The 27211-nt window shown below is 43.6% G+C and overlaps 1 protein-coding gene across 6 annotated transcripts in view; it reads left to right on the plus strand.

Moving 5' to 3' along the window:
• The window catches only part of LOC122561011 (myopalladin), a 311619-nt gene that overhangs the window by 248669 nt on the left and 35739 nt on the right, over window positions 1-27211 (plus strand). For 3 of the 6 annotated variants that reach the window (XM_087999125.1, XM_043712278.2, XM_043712277.2), the window contains exons 12-14: window positions 3124-3268; window positions 4027-4125; window positions 10948-10998. In XM_087999125.1, coding sequence (XP_087855251.1) covers window positions 3124-3268; window positions 4027-4125; window positions 10948-10998 — 295 coding nt within the window. The remainder of the gene's footprint in view (window positions 1-3123; window positions 3269-4026; window positions 4126-10947; window positions 10999-27211) is intronic. The other 3 variants (XM_087999126.1, XM_087999127.1, XM_087999128.1) reach the window with 3 other exon arrangements.

Consider the following 27211-nt stretch of genomic DNA (forward strand, 5'->3'; position numbering starts at 1 on the left):
ATGGGCAAGCCATCAGAATATGTTTTTGTGGACAGCCTCAACAAGTAAAAATTCAATGAAAATAGGCTCCATCCTGAATTCCTGTACTCCTCACAAACACACCCAGTTTTGTCTCTATCAACACCAAGATTATTAGATCATCAATCTCACTGTAGATCCGAAAAGAATTTCCGAATGTCAAAATGCCACACTTTCCCAGCTGAATGCATCCATTTCTAATAGTTACTGCATTACCTTATAGATAGTTTTCTCCTGTTACTTTAATGAAGCGAAGCCACAAACTTAAGAAAAATACAACCCTCAGCAACATGATTAACTGATTTTATTCTGATAAAAATTTATCTGTGAAACAAATAACTTGCTCGAGAACAAAGACTTTGCTTAATGGTAACTGAAAAGTCAGTATCAAGAAGCTGGTATGTGACGAGATGTGAGTGTTCAAATTGGAATAATTGTGCAACTTTGTCTCCATTTGTTAGCACTGTGCAAAATGAAACAGACTTCAAAAAGATCTAGCAATTCGATAATCACCCATCCGTGGTGTGTTGAGGGACATCAGCAGAATTGTATTTCAGCACAATCTGCAACATTATGGCCCACCATTTCCCTCACTCGACCATTACCATCAAGCCCAAGGATTATCCCTAGCTCAATGAGAGTGCAGAAAAGCATGCCAGGGCAGCACCAGGCATAATTAAAAATAAGGTGTCAGACTGGTAAAGCTACAAAACAGAGATTCTTGCATGCCAACCAGAATAAGCAGCATGTGATAGAGAGAGCGAAGTGACTCCACAACCACTTGTGAATGAGAAACTCAGTGCTGTTTCAAAAATACAGGAGTTAAGTGGCAATCCAGCAGTCATGGACTGGTAGATCAGCCAATGAATTCTCTGCATCCAGTATCAGCCATTACTATGGGCTTTCAGAACAAGATTGTGCACCTTTGCTGACTATGGGCTGTTTTATGAGGCATGTTATAATGCCAAACTGGATCACCAAATTTATAATTATAATCCAGTTAGGGACCAATACCGTTACATTGTCAAAGTTAATAAGAGGTGAGACAAAATAGAGGATAAAGCCATAATATTCCATGGTTTTGAACAATCACATTTCCTTACTGTACAAGTTAGATCAGTAATACAGTCTTCATTACACAGATAACTCACTTCTAACACCCAGAATTAACGTGCGTTAAACATGAATAATATATTGTGATCAAACACCCATTGCTCATGTCAAATAGGGAATGTAATCAGGACAAATCCCTTGCAGTAGTTGCCAAATGTTAAGGACACTATGGGTCATCAAATCTTCACAAGGGATTGAACTTTTTAACTTTTAGAAATCTGGTCTTGAAACCTCTCCCTCCCCCCAACCACCCCCCAACTTCAACAGACTCTCTGTCAAAGCCTTCCTCAGTGACTGCTACTGTTCTGATTGATCACCGTCCTGTCCTGAGTCCACGATCCCCTGACCTAAGGCTACATTCCATGTACTTCTCAGACACTGAAGCTGTACAAATGGATAATATCCAAGCTTGGGTTGACAAGTGACAAGTAACATTCATGCCAAACAAAATGCCAGGCAATCACCATCCCCAGCAAAAGACAATCTAACCACTGCCCCTTGACATTACAATCACTGAAAAAATCATTATCAACATCTTGGGGATTGCCATGAACCAGAAACTCAACTGCACTTACCATATAAGTACAGAGGCTACAACATCAGGTCAGAGACTGGGAATACTGCGGTGAGTAACTCACCTCCTGACTCCCCTAAATCTGCAAGGCACAAGTCAGAAGTGTGATGGAATGCTCCCCACTTGCCTGGATGGGTGCAGCTCAAACAACACTCAGGAAGCTTGACACCATCCAGGACAAAGCAGCTCACATGTTTGGCACCACACCCACAAACATCCACTTCCTCCATCACCGATGCTTAATAGCAGCAGTGTGTACTATTTACAAGATGGACTGCAGAAATTCACCAAAGATCCTCAGGCAGCACCTTTCAACCCATGACCACTTCCATTTAGAAGGACAAGGGCAACTGATGCTTGGGAACACCACTGCCTGCAAGTTTCCCTCCAAGACACTTATCTTCCTGCTTGGAAACATATTGCTGTTCCTTCAGTGTCGCTGGATCAACATCAAAATCCTGGAATTCCCTGCTTAGCAGTGTTGTGTGTCAATCCAAAGCACCTAGACTGCAGCAGTTCAAGAAGGCAGCCCACCATCACCTTCTTAAAGGCAACTAGGGACAGGCAATAAATGCTGGCCCAACCAGCAGTGTTCACCCATGAGAGAAATTGTAAAAAATTATTCTTTGGCACAACTGCGACTTTTGCTGACAACGAGTTTCATCTGCCTTTAGATTTTCCTTAGGCTCGAAGCAAATACTGCTTTTAACACAGATACACACAGGCTCATGCTCACTGTTGAAGCTATACTGACCTATTAGCGGCACTTGGCTTGTTTTGAACACCACAACTTCCAGGACTTTTCCAAAGCCCTGACTGAGAAACATAGCTATCCAATAAATCCGAGAATTTGATGTACCTTATAGCAACAGTGATACGTCCATCTGTTCTTGGAAACTGACTTACTGTTCCATATATAGACATCATGTAAATCAGTTGTCTTCCTTGTAATTAAAATTAGGACTCCTAACATGGAATCTATTTTCTCTCTGTCTCTGTCAACTCACTGACATTTTTAACCCTGTCTACTTTTGTACTCAAGTTAGTGACCCATCAAACTTTCCTGAGTCAACAAATGAAAGTCCCTCCGCTGTTGCTGGGCAGAATTGAACGTTGCCATCTTGCAACTGCTTGTTCAGAAAATGTCACCAGTCACAGCTGTTGTCTTGCTCAGTACAAAAGAAAATGAATATAACCAAATAATTTCATCATGTGTGGAATATCATAGACTGAAGCTGACCCAAAATAATTTCACATGGGTTCTAACAGTTAATCCAGTAGCAACATGTTAACCAACTGCATCGTCTTGTTGTTAATGGGTACTAAATTACTACTTTATCTTGAATCTATTATATTTGTTTTATTCATTACATGTGTGCAAATGTTATAAAGTGACAGTTTTTTGTTTAATAATGCAGCCCTCCACAAGGTATCTTAAAGAAGGTGCCCAAATCGCCACGAACATCCATAGATGATGAAATACGGGATAGCAAGGATGCTGTAATACACGACTTAGACAGGAAGTTACGCTTCAAAGATGATGTTTCCCAAACTGGGCAGCAGGTAAGAGCTTTCTACACAAAGGGGATCAAACAATTTTCTTACTGAAAATAGATTTCTAATTCCATCTTCAGCGATATTTTGTTAGATGTTTTTATGTGACAGGAATAATGTTCCAACTCCTTTAAAGTGCAACAACACTCAGTTGCCCTGGATATATTTATAAATATACATAATTCCTTTGCACCCCTAGCTATAATTGTAAAATGTGATGATGTGTCCTTTGATTTTAATAAGCGTTATGAAGATAAATTCAGGGATGCTGCATTCCTAAATGAGAATCTTGCTCAGTAGTAGTTTGAACCCCATGGAGTTATTTGGCATATTCGGTTTTCACAACCGCAACAAACAAGTCTCAGTTGAGAAATTCAGCATCAATAAATTTACTCAAAGGATCTACGAAGTCATGCTATAGTCAGCTACAACAAGCCCACTGCCAGCTAATAGCTACAGCAGAGGTTTGCTCTGTTTGTAATGGTCACTTTAGAGAATCGTCATAACAAGATATTAAGACGCTACAATTCCCTTCCTTAAAGCACTGTGAATTTATATACCCACATGTGTTGCACCAGTGCAGAAGCAATTTAGAACCACCTTCTTAAGGACAGTTTAGAGATGGGTGGGAAATATTGACAGTGTCACATTTCATTAACAAATAATAAAAGTATACAAGCACCCAGGATGTGAAAATGATAGTTAATTCATTCTGTTGAGGTGTTCTGCTTATTGTTGTAATGCCGTTGTCTATCATCCTTCCATAGACAATAATTTATAAAGATAAAATGGCCTGCAGATTTCTTGGACAAAACTCTCCTTCAAACTTTAATTTTGATGAGGTAGAGGATATTGCATCAGCACAGGTACAACAGTATTTGTTTTCAATTTGCTGATCATCTGAAACAGTTCCATATGAAAGTATGCAGTTGCTGCAATTAATATTTAACAAGTTATCAGCAAACTAATTATCTGTAATTACATGTATTAAAATATTTAACATCTATTAGTTGTATACATATCTAATTTGCACCATATGAAATGAAGCTCCTTTAATACATTATACTCACTATGTAGTGTGCACAGAGATTGCAAGGTACAAATACCTGCTGTTTGTATGAAACTTAGCCATTAACATGTTGCCAGTTTCACAGAAACTTCTAATCTTCTGGGTGAAGTTGGAGTCTTCTCATATAACAGTCTGACTTTGGTGGTTCTACTCAAAACTTGTCTCTGAACCTTTTTATTAAAAAGTATTATGTATCGTAAATATATTTATCTGTCACATTCATCACATCGCTCAAGTGATGATAGGTTCTAACTGGATCAGTTCAGATGCATCTAGGCACTGTATTTGGTTGTTAATCTGAAATATAACATAAAGGATGTTTGATGTAATGCTATCAAATAATAGCCATGTATTTATCTGTCTAAAAAATGAATTAATCCAAGCCTTTCATCAACTCATCAAGACATCTGTAGAATCCATCCATCTAAGCCCCATACTTCAAATTCATGTATTTATGGAAGGCAGCATTCAATCTTTGATCTATCTGTTCAAACCTTTCATCCTAGATACTCTCCAAGTCCATCTATTTACCCAATCTATCTAATTTGTACATCTATCCTTCCAGTCCACCCAATGTCCATCAATTCAGTCCACCCAGCCCTTCAACTCTGCAAGTGAGCCATGCATCTTTCTGTCTAATCTATCTACCCAGTCCATGTAACAAATTGATCCTTCCATACCAGCCCCCTGAACTCTATCACTCGCTAATCTGTTCATCTGATCCCATCACCCATCCAGTCCATCCATTCTCGTTATTTTTCCATCTAATATATCCATCCAATCCATGCATCAATCCAGTTCTCCAGCCATTCACAGTCTACTTAATGTATCAGATTACCCATTTAACTAATCTATCCAGCTATACACCCTTTTTGGGGGAAGGCGATAGCCTAATGGTATTATTATCATTGAACTAGTAATCCAAAGCCACAGGTAATGTTCTGGAGACCTGAGATGAAATCCAGCCTTGGCAGATGGTGGAATTTCATTCAATAAAAATCTAGAATTGCAAGTGTAATGATGACTGTGAAAGCTTTGGTAATTATTAGAAAAAAAATCCAGTTTACTGATGTCCTTGAGAGAAGGAAATGGCTGTCCTTATCTGCTCAGGCCTCCATGTAACTCCAGACCCACTACAATATGGTTGATTTTTAACTGCTCACTGAAATGGCCTAACAAGCCACAATTGCAGGAACATCTCAAAACAAGCCCAGCAGAGGTGGCAGCACAATGGTATGCAGTTAGAAGGGAGTTGCTCTGGGAGTCCTCAACATTGAATCCAACAGAGACCATGCAGTCCTATAGGACTAGGTCAAGCATGGGCAAGGAAACCTTCTACTGAGTACCACGCACTGTTCTCCTTGTTGAACAACACTTGGAGGAAGTACTGAGGGTGCATATACACCCTGGGTGGGGATTTCAATGGCCACCACAAAGAGTGTCTCAGCAACAACACGAGTTGATCGAGCTGATTGCCTCCTAAAGAACATAGCTGCTTGACTGGGTCTGCAGCAAGTGGTGAGGACACCAACACGAGGGAAAAATATACTTGACCTCATCCTCAACAAACCACCTGCCATAGATGCCTCTGTCCATGTCAGTGCCAACAGGTGTAACCACCACACAGTCCTTATGAAGGTAAAGTCCAATCTTCATATTGATATTATCTGCCATTGTGTTCAGTGGCACTCTCACCATGCTAAATGGGATAGACTTTGAACAGAACTGGAGACTCAGTACTGGGCATCCATGACATGCTGTGGGCCATCAGCACCAACAGAATTGTACTCCAGCACAATCTATATAACCTGGCATGTCTCCCACTCTATCAATACCATCAACCCTGACTCAATGTAGAGTGCAGGGAGAAAGTGAGGACTGCAGATGCTGGAGATCAGAGCTTAAAAATGTGTTGTGCTTTTCCAGTAACTCAATGTAGAGTACAGGAAGGCATTCCAGGAGCTGCAGCAGGCACACCTGAAAATGAGGCATCAACCTGGTGAAGCTATACAACAGGTTGTATGCTAAACAGCATTAGCAGCAAGTTATATACAGCGCTAAGTGATCACAACCAATGGATCAGATCTGTCGCAATTCTGTCACAGCCAGTTGTGAATGGTGGTGAACAAATAAACAACTCACTGGAGGAGGCGGCTCCACAAATATCCCCATCCTCATTGATGGAAGAGCCCAACACATCAGTGCAAAAGATAATGCATTTTTAAACAATCTACAGCCAGATAGTTCCATCAGAGTGGATGACCCATCTCTGCCTCCTCCAGTGATCCCCAGCATCACAGACACCAGTATTCAGCCAATTTGATTCATTCTGAGGCACAGAATACTGCAAAGGCTTTGGGCGCTGACAATATTCTGGTAGAAATACTGATGACTTGCACTCCAGAACTTGGCATACCCCTAGGCAATACATTTACAACACTGGAATCTACCTGACAACATGAAAAATTGCCCAGCTATGTCCTGTGATCAAAGATCAAGAGAAATCCAACCTGGTTAATGACCCCCCCGCCCTTCCCCACCCCACACCCACCACCACCACCAGTCTAATCTTGAACAAGAGTACAGTAGTGAAAGGTGTTATCATCAGTACTATCAAGCAACACGGCTCCACAATGACCTGCTCAGTGATGCCAGGTTTGACTTCTGCCAGGGCTACCCAACTCCTGACCTTTGTTCAAACATGGACAAAAGAGTGGAATTCCAAGGGTGAGAATGACACCCTTGATATCAAGGCTCTATTTGACCAAGTGTGGCATCAAGGAGGCCTGGCAACACTGGAGTCAATGGCAATCAGATGGAAATCATACCTGGCATATAGGAAAATTATTGTGGTTGTTGTAGGTCAGTCAGCTCCAGGATATCTCTGCAGGGGTTCCTCAGGATAATGTCTTAGACCCAGCCATTAATGTTCTTCCCTCCATCATAAGGTCAGAAGTCGGGATGTTTACTGATGATTGCACAATGTTCTGATCATTTGAGACTCCTCAGATACTGATGCAGTCCATGTTTAAATGCAAAAAGCTGTGCACAATATACAGGCTCAGGCCAAGACTTAATATTTGTGCTGCACAAATGACAGGCAATGACCATCTCCAACAAGAGACAATTTAACCATCACCTCTTGACATTCAATAGCATTACCATCACTGAATCACTGAAAGGGCTTTTGCCCAAAACGTCGATTTTCCTGCTTCTCAGATGCTGCCTGACCTGCTGTGCTTTTCCAGCATCACATTCTCAACGCCATCCAGGACAAAGCAGCCCACTTGATCGGCAGTTCCACTCCCTCACTGATGCTCAGTAACTGCTGTGATCGCTAACTACAAGGTGCACTGTAGAAGTTCACCAAGTTTCCTTAATCTTTAGACAGTGCCTTCCAAAACCTTGACCACTTCCACCGTGAAGGACAAGGGCAGCAGATACATGGGGACACCATCACTTTCAAGTTCCCCTCCAAACCACTCACCATCCTGACTTGGAAATAACATTGTTCTTTCATTGTTGCTGAGACAAAATTCTGGAATTCCCTCCTTGATGGCATTGTGAGTCTTCCAACAGCACATAGACTGCAACGGTTCAAGAAGGCAGCTCACCACCACCTTCTCAATGGCAACGAGAGACAGGCAATAAATGTGGCTGGAAAGGCACAGCAGGTCAGGCAGCATCAAAGGAGAAGGAGAATCGACGTTTCGGGCATAAGCCCTTCTTCAGGAATGAGGAGGGTGTGCCAAGCAGGCTAAGATAAAAGGTAGGGAGGAGGGACTTTGGGAAGGGGCAATGGGAATGCGATAGGTGGAAGGAGCTTAAGGTGAGGGTGATAGGCCGGAGTGGGGGTGGGGGCGGAGAGGTCGGGAAGAAGGTTGCAGGTCAAGAAGGCGGTGCTGAGTCTGAGGGTTGGGATTGAGAAAAGGTGGGGGGAGGGGAAATGAGGAAGCTGGAGAAATCTGCATTCATCCCTTGTATTTGGAGGGTTCCTAGGCGGAAGATGAGGCGCTGAAACTTTATTGCTGGAACAGCACAGCAGGTCAGGCAGCATCTAGGGAACAGAAGATTCGACGTTTCGGGCACATGCCCTTCTTCAGGAAGATGAGGCGCTCTTCCTCCAGGCGTCGTGTTGCCATGGTCTGGCGATGGAGGAGGCCAAGGACCTGCATGACCTTGGCAGAGTGGGAGGGGGAGTTAAAGTGTTCAGCCACAGGGCAGTTGGGTTGGTTGGTGCGAGTGTCCCAGAGGTGTTCTCTGAAACGTTCCGCAAGTAGGCAGCCTGTCTCCCCAATGTATAGGAGGCCACATCGGGTGCAGCGGATGCAGTAAATGATGTGTGTGGAGATGCAGGTGAATTTCTGATGGATATTGAAGGATCCCTTGGGGCCTTGGAGGGAAGTAAGGGGGGAGGTGTGGGCACAAGTTTTGCATTTTTTGCGGTTGCAGGGGAAGGTGCCGGGAGTGGAGGTTGGGTTGGTGGGGGGTGTGGATCTGACAAGGGAGTCACGGAAGGAGTGGTCTTTCCGGAACGCTGATGGGGTGGGGAGGGAAATATATCCTTGGTGGTGGGGTCTGTTTGGAGGTGGCGGAAATGATGAAGGATGATCCGATGTATCTGGAGGTTGGTGGGGTGGTGGGTGAGGACTAGTGGGGTTCTGTCCTGGTGGCGATTGGAGGGGTGGGGTTCAAGGGCGGAGGAGCGGGAAGTGGAGGAGATGCGGTGGAGGGCATCGTCAACCACGTCTGAGGGGAAATTGCGGTCTTTGAAGAAGGAGGCCATCTGGGTTGTTCGGTATTGGAATTGGTCCTCCTGGGAGCAGATGCGGCGAAGGCGAAGGAATTGGGAATATGTGATGGCGTTTTTACAGGGGGCAGGGTGGGAGGAGGTGTAATCTAGGTAGCTGTGGGAGTCAGTTGGTTTATAGTATACGTCCGTGTTGAGTTGATTGTCTGAGATAGAGATGGAGAGGTCTAGGAAGGGGAGGGAGGAGTCTGAGACGGTCCAGGTAAATTTGAGGTCGGGGTGGAAGGTGTTAGTAAAGTTCAACCTCCTCTTCAATGCAGCGGAGAAAAGGTGGGGGGTGGTGCCAGTGTAGCTCCGGAAGATGGACTGTTCCACATATCCAACGAAGAGGCAGGCATAGTTGGGGCCCATGCGGGTGCCCATGGCTACTCCTTTGGTTTGGAAGTGGGAGGATTGGAAAAAGAAGTTGTTCAGAGTGAGGACCAGTTCAGTCAGTCGAAGAAGAGTGTCAGTGGAAGGGTACTGGTTGGTTCGGCGGGAAAGGAAGAAGCGGATGGCTTCGTGATGGGGGATGGAGGTGGATAGGGACTGGATGTCCATGGTGAAGATAAGGCGTTGGGGGCCAGGGAAGCGGAAATCATGGAGGAGGTGGAGGGCGTGGGTGGTGTCCCGAACGTAGGTGGGGAGTTCTTGGACTAAGGGGGACAGGACCGTGTCAAGGTATGCAGAAATGAGTTCGGTGGGGCAGAAGCAGGCTGAGACAATGGGTCGGCCGGGGCAGTCAGGTTTGTGGATTTTGGGCAGGAGGTAGAAATGGGTGGTGCCGGGTTGTGGGACTATGAGGTTCGAGGCGGTGGCTGGGAGATCCCCTGAGGTCTTGACCTGACCTCAAATTTACCTGGACCGTCTCAGACTCCTCCCTCCCCTTCCTAGACCTCTCCATCTCTATCTCAGACGACCGACTCAACATGGACATATACTATAAACCAACTGACTCCCACAGCTCCCTAGATTACACCTCTTCCCACCCTGCCCCCTGTAAAAACGCCATCCCATATTCCCAATTCCTTCGCCTTTGCCGCATCTGCTCCCAGGAGGACCAATTCCAATACCAAACAACCCAGATGGCCTCCCTCTTCAAAGACCGCAATTTCTCCTCAGTCGATGCTCTCCACCGCATCTCCTCCACTTCCCGCTCCTCCACCCTTGAACCCCGCCCCTCCAATCGCCACCAGGACAGAACCCCACTAGTCCTCACCTACCACCCGACCAACCTCCAGATACATCGGATCATCCTTCATCATTTCCGCCACCTCCAAACGGACCCTCAGACTAAGCACCGCCTTCTTGACCTGCAATCTTCTTCACGACCTCTCCGCCCCCACCCCCACTCCGGCCTCTCACCCTCACCTTAACCTCCTTCCACCTATCGCATTCCCAACGTCTCCAAGTCCCTCCTCCCTACCTATTATCTTAGCCTGCTTGGCACACCCTCCTCATTCCTGAAGAAGGACTTGTGCCCGAAACTTCGATTCTCCTGCTCCTTTGATGCTGCCTGACCTGCTGCGCTTTTCCAGCAACACATTTTTAAGCTCTGATCCCCAGCATCCTAATAAATGTGGCCAGCCAGTGACAAAATTCCATGAATGAGTAAGACAACAAATCCTTGCACTCATGCATTTAAAACCTTTATTTAACCATTTATCTGTATACGTAATCAAGCCAATTTAACCACCCATCCATCTTTCCATCCAGCCATCTTTATTATCCACAGATTGCCAAAACAGCTCCCCCTTAATCCAAGAGTTGGTTTCTTTTTGTGATAAAATTTAGAATCAAGTGTTTATGAAGTTATTTTTATACCTGCAGGACCTTAAATATCTGATTGAATCAACTCGCAACAGCCTTGGTCAGCAACAGGTTAAGTCAAAAGCATCATTTTACTATTTCTTCTTTCTTTCAGAGCTGTTTCTCATCATTCTTTCTTTTCTGTTTTACATTACTAGCTGTATCGCTAGGACTTATTGCAGCCAACTGCATGAGGAATCAATGTGCCAGCTCTAGAAAGCATCTGTTCAAAGAGAATCATTCTTTTGAAGATAAAATCTTTGAAAAATGTTCAATCCTTAGATTGCAGTGTTATTTGTCTGAGCCACTGCATGAGCCAAATGTTGCATGATGTCTGACAGTTTAATTTCTTTGTATCTGACCATTTAAAATGACAATCTCTCAAACTTTCTTTTCCAAAAGATTACTTTCTTTACATAATTTCTTACTGAAGCATGAAACTTTAAATCTAATAATGTAATTCTGCCATGTAGTGATCCTCTTGCTAATAGAATAAGTAGCTACTATATTGAGTTTAGGTTATCACTTCGCTTTGGATACTGTTGGGGGGGACGGCCTAGCAGGGGTAAGCTGCAGTGACCGGGTCTGTGGCACGAGGTCCGGCTCTGAGGCTCAGAAGGGAAAGGGGGAGAGGAGGAGAGCGCTAGTTATAGGGGACTCTCTAGTTAGAGGGACGGACAGGCGGTTCTGTGGACATGGGCGAGACTCTCGGATGGTTTGTTGCCTCCCGGGTGCCAGGGTCCGAGACATCTCAGACCGTGTCTTCAGAATCCTTAAGGGGGAGAGTGTGCAGCCAGAAGTCGTGGTGCACGTTGGCACCAATGACATAGGTAGGAAGAGGGGTGGGGAGGTCATTCAGGAGCTCAGGGAGTTAGGCTGGAAGCTAAAAGCTAGGACGGACAGAGTCGCCATCTCTGGGTTGTTGCCGGTGCCACGTGACAGTGAGGCAAAGAATAGGGAGAGTGTGCAGTTGAACACGTGGCTGCAAGGATGGTGTAGGAGGGAGGGCTTCAGGTATTTGGACAATTGGACTGCATTCTGGGGAAGGTGGGACCTGTACAAGCAGGACAGGTTGCACCTGAACCAGAAGGGCACCAATATCCCGGGAGGTAGGTTTGCTAGCACTCTTCGGGGGGGGGTTTAAACTAATTTGGCAGGGGGAATGGGATCCGGACTTGTAGTCCAGCAAGTAGGCTAGCTGTTTGTCAGGATGTCCAAGAATGTAGGGAGGCTGTGGAGAAGGTAGCACTGACAGGTAGTACTTGCGGACACAGAGATGGGCTCAAGTGTGTATACTTCAATACAAGGAGTATCAGAAATAAGGAGGGTGAACTTAAGGCATGGATTGGTACCTGGGACTACGATGTTGTGGCCATCACGGAAACGTGCTTAGAAGAGGGACAGGAATGGTTATTGGAGGTTCCTGGTTACAGATGTTTCAGTAAGATTAGGGAGGGTGGTAAAAAAGGAGGGGGGGTGGCGTTGCTAATTAGAAATGGTATAACGGCTGCAGAAAGGCAGTTCGAGGGGGATCTCCCTTTGGAGCTAGTATGGGCTGAAGTCAGAAATAGGAAAGGAGCAGTCACCTTGTTGGGTGTTTAAATAGCAGCAGAGATGTGGAGAAACAGATTGGGAAACAGATTTTGGAAAGGTGCAGAAGCCACAGGGTAGTAGTCATGGGTGATTTCAACTTCCCAAACATTGATTGGAAGCTCTTTAGATCAAGTAGATTGGATGGGGCGGTGTTTGTGCAGTGTGTACAGGTAGCTTTTCTAACTCAGTATGTAGATTGTCCAACCAGAGGGGAGGCCATATTGGATTTGGTACTTGGTAACGAACCGGGACAAGTGATGGGCTTGTTAATGGGTGAACATTTTGGTGATGGTGACCACAATTCTGTGACTTTCACCTTGGTTATGGAGAGAGATAGGTACGTGCAACAGGGTAGGTTTTACAATTGGGGGAAGGGTAAATATGATGCTGTAAGACAGGATCTGAGGAGCATAAGTTGGGAGCACAGGCTGTCAGGGAAGGATGTCGTGGAAATGTGGAACTTTTTCAAGGAACAGATACGACGTGTCCTTGATATGTATGTACCTTTCAGTCAGAAAAGAGATGGTCATGTGAGAGAACCTTGGTTGACGAGGGAGGTTGAATGTCTTGTAAAGAGGAAGAAGGAGGCTTACATAAGGTTGAGGAAACAAGGTTCAGACAGAGCATTGGAGGGATACAGGATTGCCAGAAGGGAGCTGAAGAAAGGGATTAGGAGAGCTAAGAGAGGGCATGAAAAATCTTTGGCGGATAGGATCAAGGATAACCCCAAGGCATTTTATGCGTATGTGAGAAACATGAGAATGACGAGAACGAGGGTAGGTCCGATCAAGGACAGTAGTGGGAGACTGTGTATTGAGTCAGAAGAGATAAGTGAGGTCTTGAATGAGTACTTTTCTTCAGTATTTACAAACGAGAGGGACCATATTGTTGAAGAGGAGAGTGTGAAATGGACTGGTAAGCTAGAAGAGATACTTGTTAGGAAGGAAGATGTGTTGGGCATTTTGAACAACTTGAGGATAGACAAGTCCCCCGGGCCTGACGGGATATATCCTAGGATTATGTGGGAAGCAAGAGAGGAAATTGCAGAGCTGTTGGCAATGATCTTTTCGTCTTCACTGTCAATGGGGGGTGGTACCAGGGGACTGGAGAATGGCGAATGTTGTGCCCCTGTTCAAAAAAGGGAATAGGGATAACCCCGGGAATTACAGGCCAGTTAGTCTTACTTCGGTGGTAGGTAAAGTAATGGAAAGGGTACTGAGGGATAGGATTTATGAGTATCTGGAAAGACATTGCTTGATTAGGGACAGCCAGCACGGATTTGTGAAGGGTAGGTCTTGCCTTACAAGTCTTATTGAATTCTTCGAGGAGGTGACCAAGCATGTGGATGAGGGAAGAGCAGTGGATGTAGTATACATGGATTTTAGTAAGGCATTTGATAAGATTCCCCATGGTAGGCTTATGCAGAAAGTCAGGAGGCATGGGATAGAGGGAAATTTGGCCAGTTGGATAGAAAACTGGCTAACCGGTCGAAGTCAGAGAGTGGTGGTAGATGGTAAATATTCAGCCTGGAGCCCAGTTACAAATGGAGTTCCGCAGGGATCAGTTCTGGGTCCTCTGCTGTTTGTAATTTTTATTAATGACTTGGAAGAGGGAGTCGAAGGGTGGGTCAGTAAATTTGCAGATGATACGAAGATTGGTGGAGTTGTGGATAGTGAGGAGGGCTGTTGTCAGCTGCAAAGCGATTTACTTATGATGCAGAGCTGGGCTGAGGAGTGGCAGATGGAGTTCAACCCTGCCAAGTGTGAGGTTGTCCATTTTGGAAGGACAAATAAGAATGGGTTAACGGTAGGGTTCTTAGTAAGGTGGAGGAGCAGAGGGATCTTGGGGTCTATGTTCATAGATCTTTGAAAGTTGCCACTCAGGTGGATAGAGCTTGTAAGAAGGCCTATGGTGTATTAGCGTTCATTAGCAGAGGGATTGAATTCAAGAGTCGTGAAGTGATGTTGCAACTGTACAGGACTTTGGTTAGGCCACATTTGGAGTACTGTGTGCAGTTCTGGTCGCCTCACTTTAGGAAAGATGTGGAAGCTTTGGAGAGGGTGCAAAGAAGATTTACCAGGATGTTGCCTGGAATGAAGAATAGGTCGTACGAGAATAGGTTGAGCGTGCTAGGCATTTTCTCATTGGAACGAAGAAGGATGAGGGGTGACTTGATAGAGGTGTATAAGATGATCAGGGGAATAGATAGAGTAGACAATCAGAAACTTTTTCCCCGGGTACAACAGAGTGTTACAATGGGACATAAATTTAAGGTGAAGGGTGGAAGGTATAGGGGAGATGTCAGGGGTAGGTTCTTTACCCAGAGAGTGGTGAGGGCATGGAATGCGCTGCCTGTGGGAGTGGCAGAGTCAGAATCATTGGTGACCTTTAAGTGGCAATTGGATAGGTTCATGGATGGGTGCTTAAGCTAGGACAAATGTTCGGCACAACATCGTGGGCCGAAGGGCCTGTTCTGTGCTGTATTGTTCTATGTTCACTGATCTAATATAGGTTCCTAATTCTCCAAAGCATTGTTTTCAAAATGTTCACTTTCAGTTATGAATCTGTCTTTAACCCTTACACACTCTTCCCCTATGACTTTCCACACACTCATCTCCTGTGTTGGGCCCTTCATTCCACTAGCTCTGGTGCCCTTTGCACACCAATCCTATTGTACCACTGGTGGCAGAGGACCTCCTCTCTGTGATTCATTTCTTCAGCACTTTTGCCTCACTCTCCCTTTTTCACAACTTTAACCAAAACCAAGCTTTATGCAGATTTTATATTTCCTCACTTACAGTCTTTATTTTCATTGTTTTATTTTCCTTTACAAAGTCTGTTCAGAAACACAAGCACAATACTGAAGTGTAACAACTAAAGGGAAGACTAATTTGTGAGGAGCTTTATTAGGTTGTTTAGGGTATCTTGCATTGAGGAGATTGATAGCTTCTTCCAGGAAGTTAAATGTAGAGAATGAGGTCCATATAAGAATCAGCAAAGCAATGTTGGCCTTCCAGTGACTCCACATCGTGGGGATTTCAAAACCATCATCACAGCTATGAAGCTGCCATTATGCCTATCCATTGCGATGCCACTGCAAGCTATGCCAGGGAGACATGGAAGGAAACAGCAGAAGTATAATTGAAGTTGTTTGTGTTATAGTGGTGTTGCCTACCTAAGATTTTGGACATCATTTGTAGAGGCAATGTTACCAGTGAAGTTGTGATGCAAAGGACTGGTCTGAGGTACCTCGGAGGAGAACATGGCAGAGAGAACTGAGACTGAAAAGGAAGTTAATTCGCTCTGTCATATGCCCTTCCAGAGTAGAATGGACATCATCAGATGGCCAAAGAAGACTTGGCAAAATACATTTAAGGAGGACCTTCTAGACTGGGACACCACATGAGGTGTAATTAAAGGCATTTCGGTAGATGGGGATTGATAGCAGAATCTTGCTGCCCATTGTCTTGAACAGGGCTGGATGAACTGAGTCTAAGTAAGTAAGAATATCTGACTCGTGGAGCAAATGATGGATCTGGAAAGTTTGAGATATTCAGAATTTCCATGGAGTCAAATGGTATTCTTGCTGCTTCCTGTTTGACAGATTCTTTTATAGTGAATATTCTGCACTTCTGCTTATTCATCCATGTCCAGCAATTTCCCGTACTGGTTTGAATTTGGGGACCAACTGTAATATTTCCAAGTTTGCAGATGATACAAACATGGTGAAAATGCAAGAGGCTTCAAGAACATTTAGTCAAAACGAATGAGTGGGCAAGAACATGGCAAATGGAACATGATGTGGATAAGTTTGAGCGATCTAATTTGGTAAGAGGAACGGAGGTGCCATGTATTTCTTAAATAGTGAAAGATTGTAAAGTGTTGGCGTCCAAAGGAACCCAGCTGTCCTTGTTCGTAAGTCACTGAAAGCTCGATTTCTGGGGGCAGCAAGTAATTTAGAACATGACATGTTCACCTGTAAACAAGAGGATTTGAAACCAGGAGGAACACGTCTTGAACTGTGAGATCTCACCTGGTGTATTGTGTGCAGTTCTGATCCCTGTATCAAGGGAAGGATATACTTGCCAAAGAGGAGTGCAGCAGAGGTTTACCAGACTGATTCCTGGTAACTGTCCTATGCAAAATCATTTGAGGACATTGTTCCTATATTCTCTCTTAGAAGAATAACAGCAATTACAGAAAATTTCCAAATTCTTAATTGAATACACAGAGTAGATGTAGAAAGGATATTTCCCCTGTCTGTCAGGTCTAGAGTTGAAACTTTATTGCTGGAACAGCACAGCAGGTCAGGCAGCATCCAGGGAACAGGAGATTCGACGTTTCGGGCACAGGCCCTTCTTCAGGAATTCTTCATTCCTGAAGAAGGGCCTGTGCCCGAAACGTCGAATCTCCTGTTCCCTGGATGCTGCCTGACCTGCTGTGCTGTTCCAGCAATAAAGTTTCAACTTTGATCTCCAGCATCTGCAGACCTCACTTTCTCCTGTCAGGTCTAGAACCAGGGATCAGTACCAGAATAAAAGGCAAGCAATTTAAGACAATGTTGGGGTTGGAGGGGGGAATCTATTCACTCTGTGGGTGGTGAATCTATGACATTCTCTATCCTGGAGGGCTGTGCAATTTGGTCATCAATTGATCCAAGAAAAATATTGATAGAGTTCTAGCAACTAATGACATCAAGAAATATGACATTGAGTTGATGATCAGCAATGATTTGGAATGACAGAGTGGCTAAATAGCCAACTTCTGTTCCTGTGTTCCTCCACACACTTCACAAACCACCCTTCTTGTATCCTCAAACCTCATGCACCCTCCATCATCTTTCTAGCCCCATGCTCCCAGTTCTCTTTCATATTCTCCATGCTATCCATTTCCTCTCCTATTCTCCATGCCACATTATGCTGCCAGATATGATCATGTCCCCTCTACATTTCCCTCAATACTTCCATGCTCTTCAATGCTTTCTATGTATCCTCCATCTCCACTAATCAGTATCTACTATGGGCATACTGCAAGAGCTACAGATTTGAAATGGACATTTAAAAATCTTTTAACAATGAAGCAATGCTCTCGCTCAAGAACAGCTATCAGCAAAGAGTTCCCTGCTAAGATAAGTGGTTCTGTACCTTGTGAAATTCACCCAAACATTCATAACGTCCCTTGATACAAACAAGTACAAATGAAAGCGATGCATGCTAATGAAATGGTAAAAAGAAATGGCTACGTTTTTCTATAGCTGACCTGTCAATCAAAACAGCCCAGGCAAGTGCCTGTTTTTTCTCTAATGGAAGTATTGGGCCAGTTGTATTTTTCACATTTAAAGCATTGTCAACATTTAAATCGTTTCAGGTCCAGAGTGCCCAAGCAATTCCTGGTTCCTGATCGCTAAGCTCCCCCCTTCCCCCCCCAACCCCATGGCCACATTGCTATATCTCTCCAAAACTGATGGTATGTACAAGCAGTGATTTTAAAGCAGCACACATGATGCTGACAGTAAACCCAGCTGCTTTTTGTAACTGAAAGCTTAGCAATGAAAACAATTCCAGGACCAAGTAACAGTTTTTATTTTTTGGTTTCCTACTTGGATTTGTGTTCCCTCATCATTCACAACTTCTCTGAGAGGCTGTTGACCACATCAACATATGAAAGGGGCACAACTTTGCCAAAATGGTGAGGGCCAACAAGGATGGGAATGCTACCTGTGAACTTGCTAGCTCCTCTTTTATCCCACTTTGGCAAAAATTGTCAGAAATGGGAATGAGGGCAGAAGGTGATTTCCACCTGCCATTTTAAAGGACTCCCAAATCAGTCTGATTCACAAAACTCCAGGTTGAGATCTCTCCTTTTCACTGCTCTGTGCCTCCCAGGAGTTTCCGAGAAAATCTCCTTCCCCCCCCCCCCCCCCCCCCCCATTTACTGGCTTTTAAAATACACCAAGTGTAGCATGATAGCACAGAGGACTGGAAGATAGTTCAAGTATACATAATACAGACTTAAGTAAAGTGATATAAAGTGCTAAAAGGTGTGAATAAGGTTTGGATGGCACGTGTGCAAATACAGAAAGTGTGATTCAACAAAGTTGGTGACTTGCATATATCCATATCCACTTGGGAATATAAATGTTGTAGTGATAACTGAGAATTATCCACAAAAAGAAATAGTGGCAAAGTAAATAAAAGTGATAGTCACATTTTCCCAGAAGCTACTCTGAGAGACAGGCGCTGAGTTTAATCTGAGGTTCAGGCGAGGTTGAGAACGCAAGATCTCCATGGTGACCACATCCAGTACAGAAATTGAACTGAAGTTGTTGACATCACGCTCATTATGGACCAGACCAACCCCCCCTTGAAATATAAGAAAAAGGTATCCTAGGCTCTGATCTTTTCTTATTTTAAAGGTAAGTGTTAAGAATTGCATTCCAGATGCAATTCTATTGGTCAAACTACCAGATTTGAAGCAAAATACGCTTTATTCAAATACTGAGATTAAAATACAACAAAAGAAAGAATAAAGAAAATAATTGGCTTAGCTGTAACTCTATTGGAAAAGGTAACAGAATAATAGATTATTTTACTACTAGACAAAACTGTTTCAATACAGTAACATCCCATGAACACATCCTTGACAAAAGCAAATTCATAAAAACAGATTTTCTCACATGCAACTTCAGGAGCAAGAAGCAAACCCCCAGCTTTTATCTGTAACCAAGAGAGGAGAAACAGCTTCCACATTCAGTTTCAAGAACCCAGCAGCAACTGCTACTAAAACTAAAAATCCTGTTTCTGTGGGAGTTTGACCCCACCCATTCAGGCTGCTTCTATTGTTCAATCTTTAAGAAAAACAAACAAACCACAGTCTTATGAGCTGTTTGTGGGCTTTCAATAGTTAGCTCAGCATCTCTGCCTTAAACCCTTTCTTTAAAAAAAAGGATAAAATATACTTTTCAAAGCTAAAGTATCCATACACTCTGCAATACAAGCTAGCTATATTACCCCAACATTCCATTATTCAAGGTATTTAGGAAAGATAAGGCAGGATTGGGAAAAGAGGGCAATGCTTTAAAATATTAGAGGGAGACTATCTTGGTTGATTCAAAGACAAAATCTAGTTGGTCAGAGTTAAGAAACAATAAAGTAGCTATTATACAGACCTGAAGGATCAAAGGTCTCGAATGGGGGAACAGAAATCCAGAGGTTGGAGATCTCAATTTGGGAGGGAAGGTTGGATATCAAAGGGGGAAATGAAATGAGAGGTCTTGGAATCTCTGGAGTAGTTGAGATTGGTGACATTTGTGGGGTGATGTAGCTGGAAAAGATTGGGATGTATCTGATTGTGAGACCACAGAACCCAGCAAATAAGTGGAATTTAGTCCCTTCCTTTCTGTAATTGCTGAATGTTCTGAGGCTCAGGAACCCCATCTGATCAGATTTTAAACGGCACCTCGTTATAATTTTAAATTGATCATCTAGCAATCGTGGATAGAGTGGTTCAGGATATCAGATTCTCATACTCCATCATTCTATCCTACCCAGTCCAACCCAACCTCGTTACAACTCAACTATTATCTAACCCAACCATACACCCAACACATTCTTTCAGGATAAAGCTCCCCCCAATAATCTTGTGAAAATGAACATCCAATTGAAAAGGTGTTTACTAATAAGAGAGCTACCATGGATTTGGAAAGGGAAGATTGTATTTGAGTAAATTCAATTGCTCTTTAGTAATGAGTTAATGGAGTAAATGAGTCGAAGAATGTGGTACTGGAAAAGCATAGCCAGTCAGGCAGCATCTGAGGGTCAGGAGAATCGACGTTTCAGGGAAAGTCATAATTTCTTGATGAAGGGCTTATGCCTGAAACGTCAATTCTCCTGCTCCTTGGATGCTGCCTGACCGACTGTGCTTTTCCAGCACCACACTCTTCGACTCTGATCTCCAGCATCTGCAGTCCTCACTTTCTCCTAATGGAGTGTATGAGGACAGTCCAACCATTATGTATGTGCACTTGCAACAACTGTGATGAAGTACTGGGTATTAACATGTTAACAAAATTATAGCCCATGGGATAATAGAGTTAGCAGCATCAATACAAAATAGGGATTGAAATCAGAGAGTTCTGAAAACCTGTTTTTCAAAGTGGAGAGAATAATATGCTGATGTGCCCCAGGATTCCATACTAGGACTACTGCTGTCTTCAATTTGCATTAATGATGTGGGCCTGGGGTACAAGGCATAAGTTAGGAATTTGCAGTTGGCAAGAAACCAGGTGGTAAAAGTAAAGGTAAAGTCTCTGTAGTCCAGAAGTAAAACAGTAAGAAAGATAGCTATTGAATGGTAAAATGGACTCAAGGCACATATGAAAATTGAAAATCAAATGCTGAGTAGTCTGAAGTGACACATTTCAATATCAAGAATGAGGAAATTACAATTTTAAACTGGGTGCAAATGGAGAAATGTCTGGAAGTGTTTATGGACTAATCATCGATGATGACAAGACAAAAAAAAGAAAGCCCGAGGGATGATGGGCTTCATAAATGGATTCCGAGAGTACAAATACCAGGAGGTTATGACAAACTTATGGAAAAACACAAGTTTAGCTTCAGGTAGAGTATGTGTTCAAGTCTGGAAACCATACGTTAGGAAAGCTGTGAAGACTATGGATAAGGTACAGAAAAGATTTACTTGGAATTATTCCAGGAATAAGGGATGATCTTTATGTGGATAGACTGCAGAAATTGTGGCTGTTCTCTTTTAAGTAGAGAATGAAAACAGAAGGTTTCATTGGTGTGAAAAGTCATGACTTGTTTAGTTGGAGGAAATAAAAAGAATTTACTGAAAAGACAATGCCAGAGGACATGGATTTAAGAAAGTTATGTAAACAAAAAAAGAGTTTCCATGAGAAGTTTTCTTTTCTCCGGTGAGTGATCAAGAGTGTGAAATGTTCTACCTGATCAAGTGGTAGAATCGATTTAGTAGTTTTCAAAAGGAAATAGTATAAATACTTCAAGAAGGAAGATAATTGTAGGAATGCAGAAGAAGAGCAGAGGACGAGGACTAACTGTATTGTCCTTTGAAAGAATTTTATTTAAACTGACCCCTTCAAGTAAGGGCAGAGCCTGTTTTTTTTGTTCAGTAATGAGCTTTCCTATGGAAAAGAGTAGACCTGATCTGAGAGTTAAAGTTCTAAATTAGAATAAAGCGAATTTTCATGGTATTATGGAATTCAGATGGTATTCAGAAGTTGATTGAGAGAGGCTATTTGCAGGTACAGTGACAGTTGGAAAGTGAGAGGCCTTAAAAAAATGGGGTAATGAAATTCCAGAGGCAGTATGTTCCTGTTAGTGTGAAGGGCAAGGCTGGTAGGGAATGCTAGATGACTAGAGAAATTGAGGCTCTGGTCAAGAAAAAGGAGGTATATATCAGACCTAGACAGCTGGGATCGAGTGAATGCCTAAAAGAGTATAAGAACAATAGGAAGAGGGAAATCAGGAGGGCAATAAAAGGGGACATACGATAGCTTTGGCAAATAGGGTTAAGGAGAATCTAAAGAGATTCCACAAATCTGTTAAGAACAAAAGAGTAACTAGGGAGAGAATAGAGCCCCTTAAAGATCAACTTGGGGGAGATACTAAATGAGTATTTTGCATCAGTATTTAATGTGGCAATGAATATAGAAGCTAGAGAACTTGGAGAACTAGTGATATCTTGAAAATTACAGAGGAGGGGGTACTGGACATCTTAAAACACATAAATCCCCAGGCCATGTTCAGGTGTATCCCAGAACTTTGTGGGAAGCTAGGGAAGTAATTGCTAGGCCACTTGCTGAGATATTTGTATCATCAATAGCCACGGGTGATATGATGAAAGACTGGAGGTTGGCTAATGTCGTGCTATTACTTAAGCAAGATGGGAAGGAAAAGCCAGGGAACTGTAGACTGCTGAGCCTGATGTCAATGGTGGGTAAGTGCTTGGAAGGCATTCTAAGGGACAGGATTTAGAATTAAAAATAGAATTAGAATCCCTACCGTGTAAATACATTTACATAGAGTCATAGAGATGTACAGCATGGAAACAGACCCTTCGGTCCAACCTGCCCATATCCCTCCAAACCCTTCCTATTCATATACTCATCCAAATGCCTCTTAAATGTTGCAATTGTACTAGCCTCCACCATATCCTCTGGCAGCTCATTCCGTACACGTACCACCCTCAGCGTGAAAATGTTGCCCATTAGGTCTCTTTCATATCTTTCCCCTCTCACCCTAAACCTATGCCCTCTAGTTCTGGACTCCCCAACCCCAAGGAAAAGACTTTGTCTATTTATCCTATCCATGCGCCTCATAATTTTGTAAACCTCTATAAGGTCACCTCTCAGCCTCCGACGCTCCAGGGAAAACAGCCCCAGCCTGTTCAGCCTCTCTCTGTAGCTCAAATCCTCCAACCCTGGCAACATCCTTGGAAATCTTTTCTGAACCCTTTGAAGTTTCACAACATCTTTTCGATGGGAAGGAGACCAGAATTGCACATAATATTCCAACTGTGGCCTAACCAATGTCCTGTACAGCCGCAACATGACCTCCCAACTCCTGTACTCAATACTCTGACCAATAAAGGAAAACATACCAAACACCTTCTTCACTATCCTGTCTACCTGCAACTCCACTTTCAAGGAGCTATGAACCTGCACACCAAGGTCTCTTTGTTCAGCAACACTCCCGAGGACCTTACCATTAAGTGTATAAGTCCTGCTAAGATTTGCTTTCCCCAAATGCAGCACCTCGCATTTATCTGAATTAAACCCCATCTGCCACTCCTCAGCCCATTGGCCCATCTGGTCCAGAGCCTGTTGTAATCTGAGGTAACCCTCTTCGCTGTCCACTACACCGCCAATTTTGGTGTCATCTGCAAACTTACTAACTGTACCTCTTATGCTCGCATCCAAATCATTTATGTAAATGACAAAATGCAGAGGACCCAGCACCAATCCTTGTGGCACTCCACTGGTCACAGGCCTCCAGTCTGAAAAACAATCCTCCACCACCACCCTCTGTCTTCTACCTTTGAGCCAGTTCTGTATCCAAATGGTTAGATCTCCCTGTATTCCATGAGATCTAACCTTGCTAATCAGTCTGTCATGGGGAACCTTGTTGAACGCCTTACTGAAGTCAATACAGATCACATCTACTGCTCTGCCCTCATCAATCTTCTTTGTTACTTCTTCAAAAAACTCAATCAAGTTTGTGAGACATGATTTCCCACGCACAAAGCCATGTTGACTATCCCTAATCAGTCCTTACCTTTCCAAATACATGTACATCCTGTCCCTCAGGATTCCCTCCAACAACTTGCCCACCACTGAGGTCAGGCTCACTGATCTATAGTTCCCTGGCTTGTCTTTACCGCCCTACATGCATTTGAAAGGACAAGGACTGATAGTAATAGTCAACATGGCTTTGTGTGTGTCTCACAAACTTGATTGAGGTTTTTGAAGAAGTGACAAAGAAGATTGATGAAGGCAGAGCAGTGGATGTTGTCTCTATGGACGTCAGCAAGGCGTTTAATAAGGTTCCACATGGTAGAATGGTTAGCAAGGTTAGATCACATGGAATCCAGGGAGAGCTAGCCATTTGGATACAAAATTGCTTTGAAGGTAAGAGACAGAGGGTGATGGTGGAGGGTTATTTTTAGAACTGGAGGCCTGTGATCAGCTGTGTGCCCCAAGGTTTGGTGCTGGGTCCACTGTTTCTTTCATTTGTATAAGTGATTTGGATGTGCATATAGGAGGTATGATTAATAAGTTTGCAGATGGTACGAAAATTGATGGTGTATTCGACAGTAAAAAAGGCTATCTCACAGTATAACGGAACCTTGATCAGATGGACCGAGGAATGATAGATGGAGCTTAATTTAGATAAATGTGAGGCTTTGCTTTTTGGTAAGGCAAATCAGACAGGACTTACACACTTAATGGTAGGGTCCTGGGGAGTGTTGCTGAGCAAAAAGACATAGGGGTGCAGTTTATAGTTCCTTAAAAGTGAAGTCGTGGCTTGACAAGGTAGCGAAGAAGGTATTTTGTACACTTGCCTTTGTTGGTCAGTGCACTGACTATAGGAGTTGGGATATCATGTTGTGGCTGTCCAGGACATTAGTTAAGCCACTTTTGAAACATTACATTCAATTCCACTCTTCCTGCTATAGTAGAGATATTGTTAAACTTGAAAGGCTTTGGAAAAGATTTACAAAAACATAGCCGGGTTTGGAGTGTTTAAGCTATAGGAAAAGGCTGAATAAGCTGGGGTTATTTTCCATGGAGCATCAGAGGCTGAGGGGTGACCTTATAGAGGTTTATAAAGTCATGAGGGGCAAGGATAAGGTGAATAGCCAACGTGTTTTCTTCCCCAGAGTAGGGGAATCCAAACCTAGACGGCATAGGTTTAAGTTGAGAGGGGAAAGGTTTAAAAGGGACCTAGTGGGCAACTTGTTCTCACAGAGGATGGTGCATGTATGGAATGAGCTGCCAGAAGAAGTGGTGGAAGCTGGTACAATTGCAACATTTAACAGGCATCTGGATGGGTACATGAATAGCAAGAGTTATGAGGGATATAGGCCAAATGCCAGCAAATGGGACAAAGTTAATTTAGGATATCTGGTCGGTTTGGATAAGTTGAACTCTATGAAAACTTTGCCGCATTAGCATTGGCCTCTGGATTTTCCAACTGAGGCAGAGTGCAGATGTGCTGGTGACCCACAAGTATCAAGGATTAGATAGCAGCAATCTGCCATTTTTTTGTGAAGACAGAAAGAGCATGAATGGCTCCTGTCAGGTCTCTGGCTCTTCCCTAGAGGTGACATTGGAGACAGGGAGGGCCAGAATAGAAATGTTGTTTTCCACAAATGAGCGAAAGTGGCTAACTGTCCAAACCTGACATCCTGGCTGGGAGGTGTGGGGTTAGCATTACCCACTTGTAATAGGCTGGGTGCCACAAAACCTGTAATGATTTTGTAACAGCAGGAAAGGTACGTGTCTAACATGTTCAGATGCCACTCAACATACTTTGGCATCCTGAGCATTACCAGAACAGCATAACTTGTGTTCCCATTCATTGTTCTCTGTCCAGCCACCTCCTCACATTCCTACCTGAACAACCAACACTCAAACTCAATTCCCAGTTATTGTAATCTTGCACCCATCCCTCACAGCCACTCTTCACAAATCTTCTTTGCACAATCCACTTTTAACAATAAACTCCGTTTTCTCTTATTGTAGAGAAGAGAATACACACCTTCAGGGAGAGACTGACAATCTTCAGAGGGTCAGCATCCATGGACAAAGGAGCTGGGGAGCTTGAGACTGTCCCATATACTGGAAGACAGTTTTAACTATCACATTGTTACATGGTCACTCATGTTGAATTTGTGCCACCAATAACTGAAATTTCATGAACACATCATATTTCCCTTTCCCCATGTCAACAAGGAATCCTGTCGTTTTTCTCCCGCAGAACTTTGAAAGTTACTGAAGAACAGCAATGGAACGAGACTCAGAAGTTTTCAGAGGAGGTTGAACACCCTGACCGAGCACTGTCACATGACTCCTCCATATCCTGTCCCAGTACAGATACAAGGAGAAAGTGAGGACTGCAGATGCTGGAGATCAGAGCTTAAAACTGTGTTGCTGGAAAAGCGCAGCAGGTCAGGCAGCATCAAAGGAACAGGAGAATCGACGTTTCGGGCATAAGCCCTTCTTCAAGAATCCAGTACAGATACAGCTTGATGGCAACTGTAGGAAAGGTGACTTATTTGTCACAGGCTGAGATGTACATGTAAATAGGGCAGTTGAATGAATGAATGATTTATTATCATATATATCTTGAAGATACAATGTGAAATGATTTGCTACCACAGTGAGGCACCATTTTGATTTACAAAAAGGATAAAAATAAATTACTTAAATAAGAGTTCATCTTCTATTCAAATTGGGGTTCTCAAGCATGGCTTCAGGGCTTCTGCAAGGTCTCTTCAGGGTGTTCTGCTCCAGGAACAGCAATGATGATGCTGATGCCTAGGAGACCCTAGCCTCTGCTGACACCACAGCCTCACCAGTGTTGCCTGGGCTCTGGACCTACCGCCTCCAAGAATCCCTACTCCAGGCACCACCACTGCCAAGAATTCAGACTCTGGGCCTACCACCACCAAGGATCCAGGTCCAAGCCTACCGCTACCTGGAGTCCTCGTTCCGGGCACCACCACCGCCAAGATTTCAGATTCTGGGCCTACTACCACCAAGGGTCCAGGTCCAAGACTACTGCCACCAGGAGTCTTTGTTCCAGGCACCACCACCAAGAGTCCAGGCTCCGGGCCTACAACTGCTGGGACTTCTGGTACATGCACCAATGCTGTAGCCACTACCCTGCTAACACCACTCTGGCCTCAAAGATGAAGAAGAAAGGAAGAGGAAAAGAAAGAATCCGTGAAGTACATAGAGAAAATGATGCCACCAGCTTAGAGTAGACAGACTCTAACGTGCCTGAATGCTACCTACCATGCTGGTGACATCTTTTGAAGGTGCTGAAAGCAAGTGCAGTTGTGGACAGTCCCTATTGTAGGATGTAGGATACACTATGTTCTGTTCATCTGAGCATAGAATCTGACAGAGAGTCAACCACTAAAAGGC

Source organism: Chiloscyllium plagiosum, unplaced genomic scaffold (genome assembly GCF_037043375.1).
Source record: "Chiloscyllium plagiosum isolate Xiang-an unplaced genomic scaffold, Cpla_swu_hap1 HiC_scaffold_22, whole genome shotgun sequence".
Lineage (NCBI taxonomy): Eukaryota > Metazoa > Chordata > Chondrichthyes > Orectolobiformes > Hemiscylliidae > Chiloscyllium > Chiloscyllium plagiosum.